Source organism: Octopus bimaculoides, chromosome 8, assembly GCF_046866305.1.
Source record: "Octopus bimaculoides isolate indiv1 chromosome 8, ASM4686630v1, whole genome shotgun sequence".
Taxonomy (NCBI): domain Eukaryota; kingdom Metazoa; phylum Mollusca; class Cephalopoda; order Octopoda; family Octopodidae; genus Octopus; species Octopus bimaculoides.
Genome location: NC_142935.1, coordinates 39,163,175 through 39,186,669, shown reverse-complemented (window position 1 = coordinate 39,186,669; position 23,495 = coordinate 39,163,175). Strand labels below are relative to the sequence as shown.

General features: G+C 39.3%; 2 protein-coding genes across 2 annotated transcripts in view; both read left to right on the top strand.

The window, feature by feature from the left end:
- Positions 1-9,485: 9,485 nt before the first annotated feature.
- Positions 9,486-23,495, top strand: part of LOC128248514 (uncharacterized) — a 29,279-nt gene continuing 15,269 nt past the window's right edge. Inside the window, exons 1-2 of the mRNA XM_089356356.1 lie at positions 9,486-9,914; positions 21,829-22,000. Coding sequence (XP_089212482.1) covers positions 21,855-22,000 — 146 coding nt within the window. The 5' untranslated portion in view covers positions 9,486-9,914; positions 21,829-21,854. The remainder of the gene's footprint in view (positions 9,915-21,828; positions 22,001-23,495) is intronic.
- LOC149134360 (uncharacterized) lies at positions 16,311-21,852 on the top strand. The gene is made up of 3 exons (XM_089355903.1): positions 16,311-17,090; positions 21,042-21,143; positions 21,829-21,852. The coding sequence occupies exons 1-3, from the start codon at positions 16,311-16,313 to the stop codon at positions 21,850-21,852; spliced, it is 906 nt and encodes a 301-aa protein (XP_089212029.1).

Here is a 23,495-nt window from a genome sequence, read left to right as displayed (position 1 = left end):
ACATTTGACTGAGAGATACATCGACGGCGCGATTAAAATAACCCATTTTTACACAAAATATAATGATATTAGGGTAATTAAACTTCTTTGGACAATCAAACGCATTATATATAAACTCGTATAATCAAATATATACAGAGGTAAAATAAGTAAATAAAAGAATGTGAAAGTAAAAAAAAAAAAAAAAAACTCGGTGGAAAACTTTTCCATTCTATTCATTTAACAAAGCTAGTTTTATAAAACGGAGTGTGATCTATTCATTCAGAACAAACATTTTAGTTCTTGGCTTCTATAACTTAATAGTGGATTTAGAGCGCACTGGAGGGGGTCAGTTACTTAGTATCGTCTTACTCATACTATTTTGTCTGTCTTTACGTTCTGAATTCAAATTCCGCCGAGGTTGACTTTGCCTTTCATCCTTTCAGGGGTCGATAAATTAAGTACCAGTTGTGTACTGGGGTCCATCTAATCGACTGCCCCCCCGCTTCTACCAAAATCTCGGACCTTGTGCCTAGAGTAGAAAAGAATATCTTACTCATACATTCACAAAAACTAGTTGTCATCGCAAAGCTGCTGTTTAAGAATGAAGTGAAACAATTTCCCATGTTCTAGTCTAACTTTTCGCTTATATGCAGTTTTCCGTTTTTGATTTCATAGTGTCCTTGTTTGATATGTTTTGAGTATAAAGACATGGGAGGGTAAACTGAAAATTAGGCCAAATAGATAATAAATAAAAACTATATAAATGTCTTGAATATCAGGTTCATACTCACACCTAACTACCAAAATATGTAACCAGATTATTTAGAGACTGATAGAGTTAAAGTAAAGCTTAAAACTCTATGACTTTGATATATATAACTTGCATAGCCGTCACTCGTGGAGGCGCAATGGCCCAGTGGTTAGGGCAGCGGACTCTTGGTCGTATGATCAGGGTTTCGATTGTGAGTGTTTATTGAGCGGAAACACCTGAAGTTCCACGAGGCTCCGGCAGGGGATGGTGGCGAACCCTGCGGTACTTTTTCACCATAACTTTCTCTCACTCTTTCTTCCTATTTCTGTTGTACCTGTATTTCAAAGGGCCAGCCTTGTCACACTCTGTGTCACGCTGAATCTCCCCGAGAACTACGTTAAGGGTACACGTGTCTACGGAGTGCTCAGCCACTTGCGCGTTAATTTCACGAGCAGGCTGTTCCGTTGATCGGTTCAACTGGAACCCTCGCCGTCGTAACCGACGGAGTGCCAACCAGCCAGCCGTCACTCACAAGCGAATATAACATGAAAGCACGTACTACGTATTCGCTTATTGTTTCAGGTTAAATGACAGAGACTCCATCTCGGAAATATTCGCCGGAACACTGAAGATGTAATGACAGATGTTGGGCAAGAAGATTGTAACAGCAACCGACTAGTACCCATTCTCTGTTGATTGTAAACGTCGAGAAATAATGCACCTTGCTCTGAGCAGTAAAAAGCATTACCCAGTCCAGGAATCAAACCTACGATTCAATAACCGTGATCCTACGACCCTAACCACTCGGCCATGTATCTTTGTACGTATGTATGTGAATATGTTTATGTGTATGCATATCATTGTTCAGTTTTATTTCAAGATTTCTTGCCAATAGAGAAAGAGCCGGTTTCTAACCTAGATCCAAGGCCCCTTTATTGAACTTTCAACATCAACAACAGGGCATGTATGTATGTATGTATGTATGTATGTATGTACAAGCGTGATTGTGTGGTAAGAGGTTTACTTAAAGGCGGCGAGCTGGCAGAAACGTTAGCACGCCGGGCGAAATGCTTAGCGGTATTTCGTCTGCCGTTACGTTCTGAGTTCAAATTCAGCCAAGGTCGACTTTGCCTTTCATCCTTTCGGGGTCGATAAATTAAGTACCAGTTACACACTGGGGTTGATCTAATCGACTTAATGCCTTTGTCTGTCCTTGTTTGTCCCCTCTATGTTTAGCCCCCTGTGGGCAATAAAGAAATAAGAGGTTTACTTCTTAATCACGTGATGCCGCATACAGTCCCACTACGTGGCATTTTGTACTATAGTTCCGGGCCAACCAAATCTTCGTGGATGTGATTGTTAAACGGAAACTGAAAGAAGCCCATTGTATATATACAAATATATTTATGTATCCGTGTGTGCGCACGCGTATATGTGTCTTTGTGTTTATGCTTGTCCTCCACTAAAGTGTTTTCCACTCTGACAACCGGTGTTGGTTTGTTTACGTCTCCGTAACTTTGCGTTTCGGCAAAAAGAGACCAATAGAATAGGAACGATACTTTAAGATAAAAAAAAGTACTGCGGTCAATTTGTTCGGTTAAACCTTTACGACGGAGTCCAATGGCTGAAGCAAGTAAAATACTTTACACACACACACACACCCACACACACACACAACGCACATGTATCGTAGAGCATAAACACGTTAACAAACCTGTAGAAGATTGTATTAATCGCCGTCGAGGTGACATTTATAATTCCTGTGTGTAAAATTTATAGGGGCTTAGTATCTTTATGTAGGAACCATAGATGTTTATCGTAGCATGTCAAAACTACATTTATTTATTTAGTAGAAGAAAATGAAAATGAAAACATTGTTAAATGTTACTCTGCAGTTATATTTATTATGGATCGAATATATAAAATTCTATGAACTTGTCCTCAGAATGTAAGTTTGGCCCGAATGGCTGCAATAGAGTTAAATCCCAAGGGCTATTCGGTGATATTAAGCCAGGCAATTGATTCAATCTATTTCACAACAGGAACGGTCACCATAAGAGACTTTGTATAATTTTCATTGACCAGCTTTCACTTTTAGGAGTCTGGTTTATTCAAATATATAGTAGAATATACATTTACTGTAGATACAATGCGTGAGACTGAACTTGGAGCCACGTATTTGCAAAGTGAACTTCTTAACCACATTAAAAACTGAGTATTAGTGCTTCTCTTTTTAAACATTATATTTGGAGACAACACGAATTACTAAGCTGATAGGATGTAAGTTTTTTTGACTGCTGATTGCGTTGATGCTGGACGTGTTTTTCTTATTTCCCTGCTATTAGTAAGTTTTGACTTGCAAAACCTGTAAACTGTTTTCGTGAATTGTGCTTATTGTTGGGGGAAAAAAAACAAACAAACAAACTGTTATTTGCTTTTTGAAAAGCAACTCGTTGAAATTCCCCCCTACGGGGGAACCATTGCTATCTTTATTGCGGCTTGTAAGCCAACTTTGAAAGATAGAAAACCTTTCACCAAGTGAATTCCCACCTGTGGGTGACGCGTTCACAAGTATTTTCGGTGACGAAATCTCACCGGCAGTCTCAATGGTGGTATCACCGAAAAAGTTTGCGGAAGTGGCAGGTAGAAAGAAATTTGTGATAAACACGGATAGCAGTAACCTAGAAAAATATATGACATCAATAACAAAGGAGGGGTCGGAGATTCGGGTCTCCACCCCAAAAGAGGACACTGAATCAGTGGAAAAAAAGAGAATAATATACAAAACGTACTGCATAGAAAAAAAAAGGATTGTAAAAATGGAAGAAAAAACAATCGAGAAATGTCTGAAGAAAATATGGCCTGAGATTACTTATATAAACCGAGCGAGGAGATTCGGGACAATAGAGGTAAGGTTCAGGTTGTAAGAGGCAGCAAAAAGATACTCTTCGGAGACACTAAGAACAGAGGAGGTGGTTCTTCTTCCCTTATATATGGGAAGAACATCAAAAATTACTGTAAATAATATCCCACCGGAGGTGGATGCAGCGCGTTTGGTTGCTGGAATCACAAAGGGCCTGTTGGAAAAAATATCAATACTCCAGGCCTCAGTGGAAAAAGAAGAGCATTGGAAGGGTCAATGCCTGACCATGACAATACAAGCAGAAGCAGCAACCCTAGAAGAAATCGGCGAAACTATTAATTTAGGTGGAAGGGAAAATTGATAGTTTCTGTCGAGGGAAGGAAGCCGAGGTGCTTCAACTGCGGGCTAAAGGGCCACATCAGAGTAGAATGCAAAACCAAAAGCCAAGAAGAAGCGATAGAGGAATCAAAAGAAGAGGAAACCGTAACAACACGGGAACCTGAGACCACACCAACGTCGAACCAGAAGCAACACCAGTGTCGACCGGAAGCAGCGCTGGGGTCGACAGAGGAGAGCGACGAGAAAGATAGAGAGGAGGGGTGGTCGTCTGTACTTAAAAAAAAGGAAAAAGACACAGACCGCCCCCACCAAACTAAATCTTAAAAAAAAAAGAAGAAAAAGAAAAGGAAAACACATATATGGCTGTCAAGGCCTCGAATAATAGACTAGTAAACTGTTTGGCAGCTATTGCGTTTGCCAAACGAGTAGAGAAAACTACGTCAAAAGACTTTCTCATTTACAAGATAGGCCGGAAGGATTACGGACGGATTAAGTCCGAATTCTTTCATGACGTAGGCCCCCTCAGGAGGGATTTTTCTCCATACATTTACGAGGGCCTACGTCCAAATACGGGAAGACCCCAAGAAAAGGAGAAAGAAAAAGAAGAACCGCCGAACCACTGATACGAGGTAGGTAATGGAGTCTATTCATGTAGGTTGCTTAAATGTGCGTAGCCTGATGACAGGCTGGAAGCAAGGTCGCTTCCTCAATGACATCAGGTTGCGCGATTTGGATGTTGTTGTTGCTACAGAGACCCGGTTGAGAGGGCCAAGATATCTGACGCCCTCTGTTGAATGGCTACGAGAGTTTCTTCTCTCCAGGCTGTCCTTCTAGGGGGAGTAGGGTGTTGGTCCTATTAAAAAGAAACCGGGTTTCTGAGAAAAAGTTAATCTGCTTGTATTGTCATGGTCAGGCATTGACCCTTCCAATGCTCTTCTTTTTCCACTGAGGCCTGGAGTATTGATATTTTTTCCAACAGGCCCTTTGTGATTCCAGCAACCAAACGCGCTGCATCCACCTCCGGTGGGATATTATGGACTTGACGCTCAGCCATGGTAAAGTTTTTAGACTGATTGCAATTTATGCACCCCAACTATCAGGGCAAAATGACTTTTTTCGGGATCTAGAGAAGTTTCTCAGTACATCACATTCTTTAGTTGTGCTAGGAGACTTCAACACAATTTGCGAGGCACGTGTAGATTATGTTGGCTCAAATACCACTAGAAAAGGTAATTCTTGCTTCCTGGATCTGCTAAGCCGCTTTGAGCTGGCAGACCCTTATAGGTTGGAATTTGCGAACGCTCCAATGTGGACTTGGTCAAGTAGCGATGGATCTTCCAGGTCATACATAGATAGAGTGTTAATTAGAAAAGTAGATAGAAATATAGCTAAGTGTCCACAGTTTTACCCAGTCAGCTACAGTGATCATAAAATGATCACTTGTAGGCTCGACATAGATAAGCGATATACTAGAGGCTCCGGCTACTGGAAACTTAATACGTCCCTTTTGGCGATTAAGGAGTACAGAGATCGGATTAGTTTGTTGATTCAGAGGGCATTAACCGGTGCCATTATTAATAATAAATGGTGGTATGCCCTCAAACAAGCCATTAAATATGAGTCTGTTAGATATAGCATAAGTTTAGTGGCTAGAGAGCGTAGGAGGGAAACAGTTTTAGTTCAGGAATTAGAGGAAGCAATGAGAACTGGCTCTGCGATTCAGGTGAAGGACAAGAGACTGGCGTTAAACCAGCACCTCGAAGCCAAACACATGGGTTGCATTGTCAGAGCTAGAATTCGTGCTATGGGTTGCGAGGGAACCAAGGCCACAGGATGGGCCCGAGTGGTGGAAGCCCAACGTGGCAATGATGCTACAATAGGATCTTTGACGAACCAACAAGGTAAGTTGATAAACGAACCCGAAGAGATGTGTAAGACCTTTCAGGAGCACTTCGCCCAGCTTTTCGATGGGGGTGGCGAGCCGGATAGCAGGAGGGACCTAACGGACTTCCTCGCCGGGATGCCGCGTCTGTCGGGGCGGGACGCGGAGAGCTGTGAAGGGCCGATCACACCTGAGGAAGTAATTGAGGCAATGGCTGACTGCAGCACGGGTAAGGCGCCAGGACTGGATGGTTTACCCTACGAGTTGTACAAAAGTATGCCAGACTTGCTCGGGCACCTACTGGCAAATATCTACGCGAACTGGCAGCAGAATGGGTTTATTCCCAGATCTGTGCGCCGGGGAGTGGTGACGCTTGTCAGAAAGGACCCGAACAAGGGGGATTCCATTGATAATTTTCGGCCCATCACTCTGCTAAACGCAGAGTTGAAGATTTTGGCCAAAGTGTTATCGAAAAGATTGGCGGGTGTCGCGGACGGTCTGATCGGGGAGGCACAAACGTGTGCCGTTCCCGGCAGAACCATCCAGGATAATCTCCATCTTACACGATACACTTTAGAAGGGTTTAATAATGATGCTGGCAAGGGTGGGGCACTGGTCCATTTAGACCAATCTAAGGCATTCGATAGGGTTGATCATCGCTACCTGGTGTCCGTTCTGGCGCAGTTCGGTCTGGGTCTTGGTTTTCTCAGGTGGATCATCGAGATTTACAACAACATCGACTCGGTAGTTCGGGTGAACGGCTTCATATCGAAGCCGTTCAACATCAAACGCTCGGTTCGTCAAGGGTGTCCGCTCTCCCCGATTTTGTGTGATGGCCCTCGAGCCATTACTGCGAAAATTGAGCGGCATCCCGAGACAGCAAGGTTGTGGAAAATCGGTTTCTGCTTACGCGGATGACATCACTATCATCGTAACCGAAATGGACCACCTACGGTTAGTGGGCAAGGCCATAGAGGTTTACGAGACGGTGGCAGGAGCAAAAGTTAATCGTGAAAAGTCAGTCGGTTTGCAGCTCGGCACCTGGAGAGGCAAGTCGATGCCTCCTGATAGCGTCGTGGGACGTTGGACGGAGGGCCCGATTAAGTTGCTAGGAGTTTGGTTTGGACCAGACCTCCAAATAGAGAAGAACTGGGCCGAGGTAACGAGCAGGGTGACCCACAGAGTCAAGACCTGGTCTTGGCGGTGGCTATCCCTGAAAGGGAGGGCGAAGGTAGCCAATGTGTTCATCGCATCGGTCATCACCTACCGCCTAACCGTCGTTCCTTGCCCCGATTCGTGGTTAATCAAACTAGAAAGACAGCTCTTCCGCTTTTTGTGGAAGAGCTGGAAACCGTTTGTGAGACGCTCTATTTGCTGCCAACAACCGTTAAAGGGTGGACTTGGGATGCCTTGGCTGTTGATGCGCAAACATGCGCTGAGGTTGAGGCATCTTTCGCTCTATCTGGATGGTGAACGGGTGTGGTCTCCGCTGGCGAAACAGATGTTTCACTAGTTTCGGTGGATGGGAAACCTGGTTGAATCGAAGATCGAAGTTGGGTACATGGTACACGGAGTGTCGCAAGGCACTCCTGCTATTCCGTCACTTGTGCAATGCCTGCGGTGGGGGTTCCACCGCATTCTTCTATAGAGGGCTTGTAGAGGTGAAATGTGATGACACCTTAGGGGAAACCCTAGGTCTCGACGAAAATCATCTGGCCAGTCTATTCCGACGTACATTCGGGCCAAAAACCCTGGATAATTTTCAGAAGTCTCTGGCATGGCAGTGTTACCGAGGGGCCTTACCTGTTCGGGACAAACTCGCAAGACATGGTTGCGCCGTCCCTCCGACTTGTCCAAGATGCGAGCGGGACAGGGAAACCGTCCCGCACGCTATTGTACAATGTTCGGAGGTGTCGGAGGTGTGGGTATGTGCTGAACAACTGTTGTCAGGTACTAGAAGAGTACAGCTATCGACTGAATCAATTGTAAAAATTGACCCGCCGGATTTCCTCTCGAAAGAAGGTAAGATTTGTTTTCTCACTGTGGTGGCAGTTGCGAGACAGGTTATTTGGAAAACGAGGGTGAAAGGTGTAAGGTCAGGCATTTTCATATCTAGCTCTGCACTGGTGAATTATTTCACCTTTCACCTCAAAATGAAAGTAGAGCTAGAGAGAAAATGCCTGACTGCGAAAATGTTTGTGAGTCGATGGAAGAGTGTAGCACGAAAGTTGCGAATAAATGTAACTATATGAATGAGACGAAGGACTCATCTCAGCTATCAGTGGCGAGGCGGGGCACGAGGGGTCCGTGCTAAACCCGCCTTACCACTCCATCCGTAATGTCTTCCGGTCTGTCGCATCATCCGACTATAATTCTATTTCATTGTAAAATTTTTAAATGCATGTTTTTGTTAATTCATCCGTTTTCATCTGACCCCAAATCAGGTTGTATCGTCCCCTCTATGTCGCCCCTTGTGGGTAATAAAAAATTTTGATAGGATGTAAGTTCACAAGTTGGTAAATGCATAGAATAATGTCCAAGAAGCAAATGACTAAGGAACTGAACGTCCCTTTCTCTTTCGTTTTAAGAAATAACTCGAGTAGTTAATAGCATTTGCAAGGATCGATAGAATTGTGGAATTCATGTGTAATAGAATGGCTTCCGTAACTTAGCTTTTACCACCGGATGAATTGAACTGTCGGTTTTGGATTAGAGCGTTATCTAGTGCGGAGTGTTCATCTTTCATTTGTCTAATGTGAGAGTGCAGTTAATCGCTAAAACTTATGTGTATTCTTATCATTACGAAAAGCAAGTGTTTAGCTTAATAATTTAGGGTTTATTCAACTGACTTACTTTATGTGAGAATCCCCCCCACTTGAAGCACTGTCTGAACTATTAACGACTAATTGAGGGTAATGGTGGTAGTGCTGATAATAACAACGATGATAGTGATGTTGATATTTTTGCCCCGTGTCACTTCTGACCAAGAAGACTTATACTCATCGCATTCCAGTCATGACCATCTCATCTTTTATTCAACCGATGTATATTAAAATCAACATCATCTATCGTGCCCTTACGAAATAAAAAAAGGAAAAACAAAAGACTAACGAAGTGCATTGATGATAGGAGCAACTGAATTGCAGGCTGTCAAATTGGAGAGGGAAATTCATTTCTTCAAGTGAAGAAAGGAGACTTCATCGTCATCCTAGTAATCTATCCAGGCTTCTGGTTTACATTTTCGAAACCATAGAGAAGCTCCTGCTGTATAGTGCATCCCTGTGGATTCAGAAAAGGATCAGCCAAGGTGCTGGCTGTTTTTTTTATTAATAATTTTTAACATATTTATCTCAAATGGGAGTACGGAATTCATTGCCCCAAGTGAAAAAGGGGACTATATCATTATCATCATCCTAGTAACCTATCCAGACTTCTATTTTATGTTATAGGAACAGAGACAAGCGCCTGATTTTTATAGTGGATAACTTTTATAGTGAATAACTTACTACAATGAGCCAACAGTGAGGCCTTTATATTGTTGCTCAACCTGGAAGAGATAGAAGCTAAATGTCAACTATTTTTAAAAAGAGAAGGCCATATTAGATAATGCAGGTCTAGATTGAGTATCTGAAATAAAAGACGGTGATTTCATGGCGGTAAAACTTTTTAATCGTAGGTTTCGTGGTCAGAGCCGAACATCACAATAACCTACAAGTATATAATATATAAAAGGGCTTATCATAAGTGCTTGTGCCCTTAAACATGTAACAGAAAATCAATATATGATAAAAAATAATGAATACGAATTCCTGATCAAATTTCAGAAGTTATCAACAAAAATATTCTAACTTAACAAAACAACTACAACCATTAGACTTATCTTGACTTGAAGTTTATCTAAACGTGAATCAATCTCACACTAAAAAGGCTAATAAGGAGTCCATTCAGTAAGTAAACGTAGGCTGGAAGACATTGACATATCAACATACGCTAATAAAACTGTCTTACCTACACATTCTTGTGGGGAGTATATAAAACTATATTTACTAAAACAGGCCAGACGAAAATCGAAGTACAAAGACCTGGGCGTCAAATAGGTAGGTTGTGTTAGGTCATTATATTTTTTCAATAATTGTTTTTTTTTGAAAATTATTTAAAGTTATGTTTCTCCCAATTTTTGTACTCTCGGAGCACTTTAGAGCTAATGAAGATTATTCTGCTTCACTTTGCATGAAAAAAAAATGTATTTAAAATATATATATGTATAATTAACTATCAGTATAGAAACAACAGAAAATGTTCTTAAGCTATTTATATAAATAATCTAAACTACATAAAATTATTAAAAGCTGCATTTCTCGGTGAAGGGAACTCCAGCCTTGGAGTTGCACTCCAATTTTAACTTGAAAATTTAAAACAAAGATAAACATAAAAATGTCTTGCAGTTTCACATATTTTACCAAGATATTTATAAATAGCATTGAGAAATATAGATACTGTTTATCAGTTATAGTCTGTATGTTACCTTTAACTTTTCTTATACAACAACACCGTTTGGTATAGGTAACTCTCCTCGGGGTTAAAACTGATCTAAGAAAATTATAACAAGTTCTCATGTGAGGGGTGCAGGCTCTCTAATGGTGATGGTAAGGCTGGGAGGATTGAAACGGAGACGGACAATTTACCATGCTTAATAAAACAGCTAATTTTTTATTATTTGTATTTGCTCTATGCCATTATGAAGAAAAAAAGAATTATATGAATGCATACTATATTTTCTCTACTCATTATAAAAAAGATGAAACGTTAGTACGCCGGGCGAAATGCATCGTGGTATAACGGCTCTGTGAATTATTGCGAATACTGTTGTGTTACTTTGTGAAAACTGTCTCGGTGAATAATTGTGATTTTTGTGGAATTATTACGGTTACGTTTCACGTGAGCTGCTGCATTTTTTCCTAGCTATGGCAAGTGGTAGTGTCTCCAGTATGGAGAGCTTTGCCAAGGAGGAAGCCAGTGCCGCGAGGAAGCCAGTGCCGCGAGGAAGCCAGTGCCGCTGGAAACCAAGTTAATCAAGTTGGATATGGAGGAGGTGACCAGAAGCAGGAATTTGATAGAAGTTGAGGGAGACTCATATACAAATTGTGTCGGATCTTTTTTAAAACGGGGGCCACATTTTTCATTAATGTTTTACGTAGTGTTTTTGGTACCGAAAGACTTTCACACTTCATATACTTATCTATTTTATGTTATAGAACAGAAAAATATTTTTGTATTCGAATTTATTTCATGTAAAAAATTGTCTTATTTCGATAATTTCAACCATTCACTGACAAGTATTCAGTTGTTTACATTTACTCCTTTGGCTGATTAAGCCATAGCTTCGTTTTATTTGCTTTTTTCATTTTCTTTTTTTTTTCTTCGTTTTATTTGCTTTTTTCTTTTTAAATTTGCTGTTTTACCCTAACCCTAACCCTATCACCGATAGAATTGTTTCAGAATCGTTTGTTTATGTAGTCGGCACTTAATGTATATCGGTTGAATGGACGTCAGTGATTGGTTGAAATTACAGAAATACGACAATTTTAACATGGAATAAGTTAGGGATTTCTTTTTGTTTTAAGAAGACTAAGAGAAAAAGATGTTTTATATGACACATTCTACCAGTGTTCCAAGTTTCAAAGTGTTTCGTTAATGAAAAATGTGGCTCCCGTTTTAAAAAAGATCCATTGTGTCCCCCAAAAGAGACTAAAGAAAATAAAATTCTGAGGTCAGTAGTGTATCGTACACAGGCTGTCGAAACCGGTAAAATTGAAATGGTGACGGAAGAGGAAATCGAGGAGTGCCTGGGTGAAATTGTCAATGAAGCCACGTACATCAACAGAGGAAGAAGAGGCAACCAAGCATGCAACCAACATATTAAGAAGTGAGAAAATAGCATTACTACCAAGTTATAGAGGAAGAAGAAGTGTGAAAATACGAATTCCCAGAGTTACATCAGAAATTAAACCAGAGTGGTTGGTTGCAACAGTGCTGGCTGCAACCAAGGAGGAGCCGGAATTGGGACCAGTGGCGAAAACAAGTGTGCAAATGGTGGGGATTTGGACTCGAAATGTTGCTTTTTGCAACATTCGAGGACATAGAAAGAATTCCATACCAGATAGAAGTGGAGGACGAGAAAACGTTAAATGTCGTAGTCGAGGGAAGAAAATCAAATTGTTATATATGCGGGGAGAGAGGTGATTATGAAGACCAAATGTCCCCTATATGAGTTCACACAGACACAGCAAGAGAAAGCACAAACAGAGGAGGAAAGAATTGTAGACCACACTGAGGAAATGAAAGAGAGACAGAAGTGTGAAACAGAGAAAACAAAGAAGAACGAAAATGGAGCTACTAGCCCTAAAAAGCGAAGGAAAAATAAGTCAAAGGAACGGTCAACAGAAAACAAAAAAGAGATAAAAAAGCCAGAAACTAATAATGTACAAGAAGAGGAGGAGAGAACGGATAAAGATGTGAAATACAAGGGGCTTTTCATAAAGTACGAGAATTGCGAGCAGATGGAGAGAAAAGTCGAGAGGTTGGGAGAAATAATAAAAGTGAAAATGCCAGAGAAATGTGCTGAAAAATGCATTTTGATACGTGAGGAAAGATGCTGGGAGTGCATAAAAGAACTTGGTGAAAATATAATAACGAAACGGATATGGTTGGTGGAGACACCGACCCCTAGAACTGATTATTTGCAGTTGTTAAGGACGGACGTAACAATGATTAATGGAAGAAAGGTAACGCGAGTGTTGGAATTTTTTGACTTACAAAACCGTTAAAATGTTTACATGACGTTGAACGTAAAAGTGAAAAACTGGATAAATGTAACCACCCGACTTCGGGGATAGAGTGGACATTGCGCCTCATTTTTTTTCTTTCTTGCATATTATCATTTTATTTTAATTACCCCGATTTTATGTTTGCGTTTTGTACTGTCTTTATGTTTTGTGATGTCTTAACAATTTTTTGTATAGCCCTTTATGGGTAATAAAGAAATCGGTATTTCGTATGTCTCTTTTGTTTATTACGCGTCGCACATCTGTTCGTGGTGAAAATTGCTGTTTCTTAGTGTTATTATTGATAATAACTGCTGTTTCTGATAAATGCTGTTTCTTGTTAAATTGTTGAATTTCGTAACTGTTGGAGTTTTCATTTGAAAACACTAAGTGCTTTTAGAAGGCACGCGTTGTTAGTGGTGGTGGGGGATGTCGTCTAGCGAGGAACCTACCGTTGGAGCAGAAATGTTTGTTTCTCCTGTTCAAACGAAGAATTGCATGTTATCTGGTGAGGAGCCAACTACGAGCAAAGAAATAGTGGATTCCCCCGAAAATGGAATTTTTGATTCTCCCGTTGAAAAAAAGAATAACAAAATGTATGAGTTACTTGGAGATGTGTCTGAGATGTGTCAGAGCTTTCACTAGAAGAATTCCCGAGTTTGCCAAAAAACAAAAGTATTGTGTCCAAAAGAATAATTGATGCACCTAGCATCCAAACTGAAAAAAAAAAATTGGATGTGATTATTGCAACGGAAACCCGGGGTAAAGGGGCCAAGAGAGCTGCTCCTCCTCCTGAACGGCCATGAAAAATACGTTTCTCCGAGTCGGGTGGGAGGTGGAGGTAGGGTGTTGGTCCTACTAAAAAGAAACTGGGTTGCCGAAAAAACGTTGTTTTTTTCTGATCCAGATCCAGAAGGCAGGCTGGTCGTTCTCGACCTGACATTCAGTTGTGACAAGATAATCAGGCTAGTCGCTATTTATGCACCCAACATTATGGGCCCTCAAAGAGAAAATTTACGTGACCTGGGTAAGTTCCTGGCCACGTCGCATTCGCTAGTATTGTTAGGAGACTTTAACACAATATGTGACGCACACACAGATTGTGTTGGCTCGAACATGAACAGAAAATGATATTACTAATCATTGATAATCCAAAATTCAAGCCACTAATAGTGGATTGAATTTTGGCTATTCCTTCTAGCGTGCCAGGTATCCTATGATGGATACCTCTTATGTATATATACACACATATATATACATACATATATGTATATATATATATATATATATATATATATATATATATATATACATATATACATATATACATATTAAAGATAAGCAAAAATGAAAATGCCACTTTAAAAAAAAATTGCGTTTTAATTAATTTACATTATATGTTTGGTTTTTTTTTGGGAAAAAGACCTTATCAAAAATGAGTATAAAATATGTGAGAAGAGAAGAGGACTATTAATAAAATAAAATTAAAATTAAGAATAACATTCATAGTTTACTGTTATTTCTTGCATGCGCACGTGGTCCTTTCGTTCTGGAGGCATGGTAATTTACTACTATCTGTTTTTGTAAATTAAATTGTGGTCAAGTTTTGTTTTCTAAGAGTGGCTGTAGCCGTCGAATAACCAGCAGCAGTAATAAAAATAATAGTAGTAGTAGTAGTCGTCGTGGTGAAGTTGTTCCCCCTGTGGTTTTAATAGAAATCGGGTTCTTCGATCTCCTTTGTTTATTTCTTATGAATAACTTCTCGAAACGAGAAAAACATCCACCGAAATATATGAGAACCTTGGAAACTTATGTGAAACAATTAAAACATACTTTTCAAACATTTCAAAACAAGAACAACAAAACGGGATACCACATGGGGCAAACACCGTAGCATCAACATTCCAAATAAAAAAAACCACGTGGCACCACAATGGAGAAAACGTCTTAGAAACAGAAAATTTGCGTTTTGGAAAATGATACAAAACCACAATAAAGCAGAAATATATAAAAAATGGCTTGACTCGACACCCTTAATTATATCCCGCAAATTACAAATAAAACCCATCCAGGAAGAACCAGAAGTACAAAAGAAACTCCGAGAAAGAATGACACTAGAAAAAATGAAGATGGAAACGGAACTACTGAAACTAAGGGCAGAAACAAATGAAGAAAAAGTAAAAACCATAGACGAAGAAATCAACAAAGAACTCAACAAACAAACACAAGACCCCAACACAGAAACAATGCTAAAATTATGAAAAGAGGAGTGCGAAAAAGAGGAACTAGAATCCCTCCAGCGATGGGAAAAGAGCGCTAATTGGTTTTCAACTTACGAAACCAACTTCAAAAAGGAACACATCTCCAACAACCCCTTCCTAAAATTAAGAAAAACAAAACCTCAATCTATCATAACTGAACAACCACCAAGAAAACGGAACATACTTCTCCCACGAAAAAGACATTTTGAACGTACCCCATACTACATAAATGCATGAAGATACACCACACTATTTTAGAAACCACAATCTATATAACCCAAGCTACATAAATGCACCACGAAACACCTACAGGGATACACTACTCAATTTTAAGAACCCAACTAAAACACACCAACAAAACCTATACTCTCGGAACCCATCATAGCAAACAACAAACCCACTACAGAAGAAACAACTACCAACATAACATGCCTGAAACACTAAGACGGAACACGAGGTGCAAAAACACAATACAAAATAGTACATCACTAACCCACTATAAAAATTATAACAGGAGGCAGATAAATAACACTATTAAACCCGACCACTCCAATAATTTTTTAGACCCAGTACACAGGAACAGGGATACACGATGGCACCAGACATACCAGAGAAACCACAGGTAATTAAAATAGCGAATCTCTCAAATAAAGAACTAACACCCAACCAGATAAACATACTATCCAAAGGACTAAAATTTACACTAACCCCACAACGACCAAATTACCATGTAATGAAAGATGACATTTCTGAGTTTTGCAGAAAATTAAGATTAGCCGAGGAATTTTATGACAAACACATTGACGACGATTCAATAGCGAGAAATAGCAGCAACTACACCCCTACAAAATGAACGAATAAAGCCCTCGACCAATTTTGTGAGCACATCACCAATTACCCTTATCAACTCACGAATAAACAAAAGCACAGACCAAACTTCAGCAAGAGACAATGGAATGACCTTAACGAACTAAAAGAAGATAAAACCGTAACAATCAAAGAAGCAGATGAAGGTAACGCAGTAGTCCTAATGAACGCGAGGGACTATAAAAATCTAGTACTATCTTTATTAAGGGATGAGACATATTACGAAAAGGCCCAACACTATAACCAACATAAAATAATGAATAATCTCAGGACATTAATTAACTCATACTGAGATGGACTCACAGACAAGAAATACGACTACATTACCAATTTCAAGAGTAAATCAAGTTTATTCTACAGTATCCCCAAAATCCACAAAAGCAGAATAATAAGCGTTGCATGCAAAGGAGCTACAGACATAATTATTAAGGTCCCCTCACCTGATGACCCGAAACTAAGACCAATAATAGCAGGTCCAGCATTTGAAACCCACCGCCTCAGCAACTTCTTGGACACTCTACTGAAACCCTTCCTAAAACACATGAAGAGCTTTATAAGGGATGACCTGGACATGCTAAACTACCTCCCAAAAACGGTCAATGAGAAAACACTACTAGTATCCTTCGACGTAGTTAACCCATACACTCTAGGAATAGAAGCCATCACATTCTGGTTAAACAATTACACCTATGAACTCCCCTCTCGTATTAAAAAAGAACTCATAATAGAAGGACTAAGATTTATCCTAGAAAATAATTATTTTATATTTAACAATGACTACTTCCGACAAAAATCGGAGACTGCAATGGGAACACGGACTGCGCCTGCTTTTGCGAACCTGGTAATGAGCTATCTCGAGATTAAACTATACCAGAGAACACTCGAGAAATATGGAAACTCCTTTTCCACCTACATACAAAACAACTGGAAAAGATATCTCGATGACTGCTTCATCCTCTGGAATGAAAGTATAGAAAAACTCAACGAATTCCAAACACTTCTAAATGGAATAAATGAAAACCTCCAATTTACGAGAAAATACAACAATCAACAATTACCGTTTTTAGATATCCTCATAAAGAAAGTCGGGAACAAGATAGAGACAGTTATCTATTATAAACCCACTGACTCGAAACAGTACCTACCATTTGATTCTTGCCACCCGAGACACACCAGGACTAATATTCCATTTTGTTTAGCCAAAAGAATATGCACTATAGTATCAGATGCAGACACCCGTTATACACGACTCCAGGAATTGAAATCTACACTCATAAATAAAAACTATCCACAGCCCTTAATCGAAAATACGATCCAAAGGGTACTTCAATTAAATACACAAGAACTTAGACAACCAAGACCCAAGAAGGAAGAAAAATTAAAAACCCTGCCTTACATCTCCACACACAACCCACATAACAATGAGGCCTTCAACAACATACTCCACAGCACAGCTCTGCTCAAAAAAGACCCAAAGATGAACCAAATCCTCAAAGCACATACAATCATCAAAAGTAAGAGGCAACCAAAATCAATGAAAAGGATTTTAACCCAGGCCAAGTTACACTCAACAATAACTACTAAGCCAGCAGTAAAAAAAATGCAGGAGACCCAACTGTGGGATTTATGTCAACGTAATAGAAGGATCGGAACACCGATTAGAAAAAGGTCATAATTTCACAAAAAAAAAAAAAAAATCATTTTACATGTGCATCGGAGAACTTGATCTACCTAATTACATGCTCTGGATGCAAACGGCAATATATTGGACACACAAAGACCAGCGTACGTCAGAGGATAGCGGTACACAAATCCCAAATTAGGATCCCGGAAAACAGGAAAATACCTCTCAGTCAACACATCGACGATTGTGCTTACAACAAATTTCCCAAATTCACAACGTTTCCACTATACAAATTCAAAGACAATGCTAGCCAAAATGAGCGCATTAGCAAGGAAATACACTTCATAAGAAAATACCGACCAAGTCTAAATTCTCTAAACTAGCAACACTGAGACTTTCATATATGGATTTGCAAGTTATTCATAAGAAATAAACAAAGGAGATCGAAGAACCCGATTTCTATTAAAACCACAGGGGGAACAACTTCACCACGACTACTACTACTACTACTACTATTATTTTTATTACTGCTGCTGGTTATTCGACGGCTACAGTCACTCTTAGAAAACAGAACTTGACCACTATTTAATTTACAAAAACAGATAATAGTTATTTACTATCGCAGCGAGTTGAACTTACCATGCCTCCAGAACGAATGGACCACGTGCGCATTCAAGAAATAACAGTAAACTATGAATGTTATTCTTGATTTTAATTTTAATTTTATTTTATTAATAGCCCTCTTCTCACATATTTTATACTCAGTTTTGATAAGGTTTTTTTAAAAAAACCGAAACATGTAATGTAAATTAATTAAAACACCCATTTTTTTTAAAAGTGGCATTTTCATTTTTGTTTATCTTTAATATCTACTTACTCGCGAGGTACATTTACAAATCTTTTCAAATACATATATACTTGTGTGTGTGAGTATATATATAATTTATATATGTGTATATATATATATATATATTTATATAACCTTTCCTGATTCTACTAATAATCCTTTCTACCATAGGATTTCATCGACCCCAGTGTTTTATTGATACTTAATTTATCGACCCCGAAAGGATGAAAGGCAAAGTGGACCTCGGCTGAATTTGAACTCAGAACGTAAACACAGTCGAAACACCGCTAAGCATTTTGCCCTGTGTGTTAAGGTTTCTGCTAGTTCACCGTCTTCCTGATTCTAATAATAATAATAATAATTATTATCACTCCTAAATTTATTTATCTAATTATTTACAAAAGATCTGATTTCTCACCAACGTCTAATGGCTCCAACTCATTATGCTAGCAATGGATTTTAACATCATTACTAAATGTTGAGTCATGATTAGCGAAAGAGGCGAAACCAGTCGACCTTGTAGATATCTTACTTGATAAAAATATTTTTTCAACGTAAACGTTTCAGTGCATTTTCTTTTTTCTTAATATATATATATATATATATATATATATATATATATATATATATATATATATATGTAGTGAAACTACCGATCGCCATTATACACAAAGAAGCCATTTTCCCCGCTGTTAAATATAAACAAGCGCGGGCGTAGTGGAAAACACATTTTCCTGTCATCACGTGACTGATTATTATTTGAAGCAGCAAATGCTTCGAACCGTTCCCGCCAGAACGCAAACTGACCAATCACAGCTCCTAATAAGGTCACGTGATAGTGTTTTTCTACTACGGTCTTAGAGCCCCTATTTTGCTTTAAATAGACCAAATTATACCCGGCAAATTCGTCTCGGTTCAGATCGCTTAGAGACTGTTCCGTGTACCACACAGCAGCAGCAGCAGCAATTCCAGCGACTACAGCAACAGCATCTCCAGCTACGACTACCACCGACGTCGCCATCAGCAACACGAGTCTACGACTACTAACCAGCATCATCGCCAACCATAGTCAACACGACTTTCTATGTACACCAATAACCAAACACTAACCGCGGCACATTTTCTCTCTTCGATTTTGTTAGGTGTTTCAGCTTCACCACGATTAATAATAGACAAGAGAATCCAGCCTGCGACGAACATCTGTATAACAAGAACCCGGCCCGGCATGGAAGCCACAACATCACAACTAGTGATCGCTCTGCCACTCATACGCCTCAACTTCTTTCACATACAGACTCTTCCTATTGTGTACTCTAAGAACTGGTATAAATGCTCACACGTGCTACTGACTCTTTTTATCTGCTGTATCTCACATACACATACATGTATCACTCACACACACTCTTTTCTGTATACGACTGCCTGTCTTTTATTATGTTTTTATATGTCGCATTCACACTCACACACAGACATACATATTAATGTCACAATAAATAATTCTGTTATTCATCTCATACGGTTGTCTTCCATCGTCTTCCTTTACTGGCTATTTATGTTATCGTAGTATAACATATATGTATATCATCTTTGATATATATTTTGTGTTCGACCGTGTGACTCGTTTAAATAAAAGGAGTCCTGTTTTTCCATTCGTCACCATTTCTCCTTTTTGAGTTCGCACGGTCGTTCTTACACACACACACACACACACACACACACACGCACACACACACACACACACACACACACACACACACACACACACACACACACACATATATATATAATTGCAGCGTGGAAGATATTTATTAGCCATCTAAGAATACACAAAATAACGTTAGATTGACTTCAACATTTAAATTTGTGTCAAAATACTTTCGTCGCTTTGAAACCGTGACCTGTTCGCTGCCAAAACTTCGTGCTGCATATATATATATATATATATATATATATATACACACATGCATACGGCTTGACATCCAAACACTGAGATGTTCGTATTGGAGCTCTCGGTGCGAATGCCCAGCAGTATAGCATGTCGTTTTCAAATTTCTAGAAGAGTGATTTGCGTGATGGTGCTGTTTTTGTCACAGACAGTCTCCTGCTGACTCTACTAAACTGTGTAGTCGAGAAAATCTAAAACAGACAATGCGCCCGCGCAAAATTAAAAATATAAAATGGTGACAATTCACTCATCGCACTCTGTATATATATATATATATATATATATATATATATATATATATATATTTATGTATGTATTATGTGTGTGTGTGCATATATGTGTGTGCGTGTTAGTATTCATATGTATGTGATATTATCTCTCCCCCATTTCTTTTGTCTCATCCTATTTCGAATACTTGCGTTACTCACAAAAATGTATATAGACAAATACGCTACATACATACATACATACATGCATACATACCTGTTTACCGTTGTCGTGCTATCACCCTTTTTTCCCGCATGTTGTTTTGACGGTTTCTGTTTGCTGTGTTCTTTCTGTTCTACCTTTGATTTATCTATGCAGCGCTACGTACGACTCTCACCCTCTTTTCCCCTTTTCCACCCTCCTCTCTCTCTCGGTCTCTCTTTTTTTTCTCTGTCTGTCTCTCTTCGTTCATCTGTCCATCTGATCTCGTGTCTCCCTTTCGTATTCCTTAATCCTTTCCCCCTCCCTCTTATTCTGCAATCTCTTTTGTTTTACTTCCTCACTTACCTCCCTTTTACTTTTTTCTCTTTCTCCCTCCTTCTCATTCCTTGGTCCCTTTGATTTCTTTCCCCTTTCTCCTATTCTTTAGTTCCTCTGCCCTCTTCAACTCCTCCCCTCCCTTACCACATTAGCGCTGTCCGGTTCAGGCATTGTCATCCGTTTCCGGCCGGCCACTTTTGAGGCTGATCGCGTCTGTTCTGTCCTGCCGCCCGGTCTGTTAAAACTTTTCCATTTCATTTTTTATGCGCTAGCTTACTACACTCGTCTGATAGCCGAAAGACTCTGTTTTGTTTTATTTTTGTTGTAATTGTATAATTATTCTCCCTTTGTTGTATAGCTGAAAAGCGTTTGTCCATTGTATATGTATAATTCTATTTCATATGTTACGTTCGTCCAGTAGTCGAAAGGCCCTTTCTGTTGTTTACTTATTTGTTTTCGTTTATGTACATTCGTTTGCCTTTTCCAGAGGCTTAACGCTTTTAGCTTAAGTCCCAGGCTCAGCCGGTTTCGAGTAGTATCGCAGATAAGTGGGCGAAACTACGAAGACTTTCCGAACTCTGACTGAAGAGGCAATTGGCTGCGAATGATCCGTGTATCTTGTTTTATCCGGTTTGCCGTTGTCGTGCTATCGTCCTTTTTTCCATATGTGTTTTGATGGTTTTCGTTTGTTGTGATCTTTCTGTTTACCTTTGATTTATATATATATATATAGTATGTAATTAAACTAATGCTTTTAAACCGTTCGTTTTGTACTAAGCAGTAACTTTATGAGTGGAGAATAATATGTATCTGTGTATTTTTGTTTTAAATCAAGATAATAATTTCAATCATGAAATGGATTATACTTATAATTTTCTGCCTTTGTATGATTTTAGAAACGCGAACATTACAACTTGTGAAAATGGCTAGTTACATCCACACAGTAGAGGTTGCGAAAAATTCGTATGACACGATTCCTGAAAGATTGCGTATTTGGGCTGAAAAGTATCCGGACAAAACAGCAGTCGTTTCATATGATGCAGAATACAAGAGACACCAAATAACCTTGTAAGTATTATTGAAATAGATATGGTATTAGTTTCATGGTATTTGGATCGCAATCGATTAATTTCTGTGGAATAGAAAATTTAATTTGCTGAATTAATATTCTGGGTCGTACTTTGGTCTTATATGGCTGTAGTTGTTTAGCCCCAGGCCAGGCCTGATTCGCGAGATCTAAAATCAAAAGCGTTCCATTTGCAACCATAACGAGCAAACTCACTCATTGGTGTGTTATACTTACCTGTATGCCACCCTGCTTACTTGTCCTGTACTTACATGCACGTCAGTCCAACCAATGGAGTGTAGTACGTGCCAGTAGTATTATAGTTGGCCGTATGCCACTTAAGCTATTAACGTGATCGCAGGTCCTCATGTCCGAAGAACACGAGGAGGAGCGGCAAGGTGGTTATGTAAACTAATTCTTGAACAACTGGCACTAGTACACTTGGCGGCAAATATGCAGGCTTTGGTCAGAGTACTCTTTCCTTCATGGGTGTTTCTCATCTGCAACTGTTGCTCTGGCCTCCTCAAAGTTGCTTGCAGTGACCAGGATGCAGTTTTGCTACACATCCCTCTGTGCTGCTACTCGTTTAAGTGTAGTACTTAATTATATACCACTCAAAAGTTACAGGTGCAATCATACCATAATTTTGTTGATTGTACATTAATCTTCTAAGATGTATAACATTCGCTGACACCAGTCTCGAAGTCCACATTTCGGTTTTTTAAGTGTTGCCATGTGTAGGTGAATATTTGATACATTATTGGTTTTACACATGAACACGTGTTGAAATATCATTGAATCGGCATCTGAACAACAGGAATTCCATTAAGTTATATGCTTACGCTAAATTAAATTGCAACAGGTTCCAGCTCTTTCAGCTCAAACCTGAAGGAAGTATTCTACATGTGATTGCTGAAATAAATCAAAGACAAATGTATATACTTTATAATTATCAATGAGGCTTTGTCACATGATTTCAATTGGTAAAATAAGTATGCAATGTGCAGGGAGCCTTCTGACAAATTTAATAAAAACATATCACGATCAGTCAGGAGTTGCTTAAGCGTTCAAATTCCCATAAAAAAAGGATCGTACCAAGTGGAAACGCATGTGTGCAATATGCTGTAGAAAAAAAAATCAGCCGTTGCGATAAATCACATGAGAATTGTTCAAATATAATGGTGACGTTGATCACCAGTTTTGATTAAAACAGCACCGTTCAAGGTAATTTTATCTTACATAGCCAAACAATCAATACCAAGATTTGCTTGGGCATTCTGAGATATTTATGAGAGAGGTAATTCAAATGAACCACCTTTAGACATCATGGCAAGTAGTAGTGTCTCCAGTATGGAGAGCTACGCCAAGGCTACTGCAGCGAGGAAGCCAGTGCCGCTGGAAACCAAGTTAATCAAGTTGGATATGGAGGAGGTGACCAGAAGCAGGGATTTGATAGAAGTTGAGGGAGACTCATACAAATTGTGCCTCCCAAAAGAG

Coding starts and splice junctions, on each gene's coding strand:
- LOC149134360 (XM_089355903.1), top strand. CDS start 16,311: ATGAAGAGCTTTATAAGGGATGACCTGGACATGCTAAACTACCTCCCA. Junction 17,091..21,041: donor TCGAAAATACGATCCAAAGG/GTACTTCAATTA, acceptor CCTATTCTTTAG/TTCCTCTGCCCTCTTCAACT. Junction 21,144..21,828: donor CCACTTTTGAGGCTGATCGC/GTCTGTTCTGTC, acceptor GTATGATTTTAG/AAACGCGAACATTACAACTT.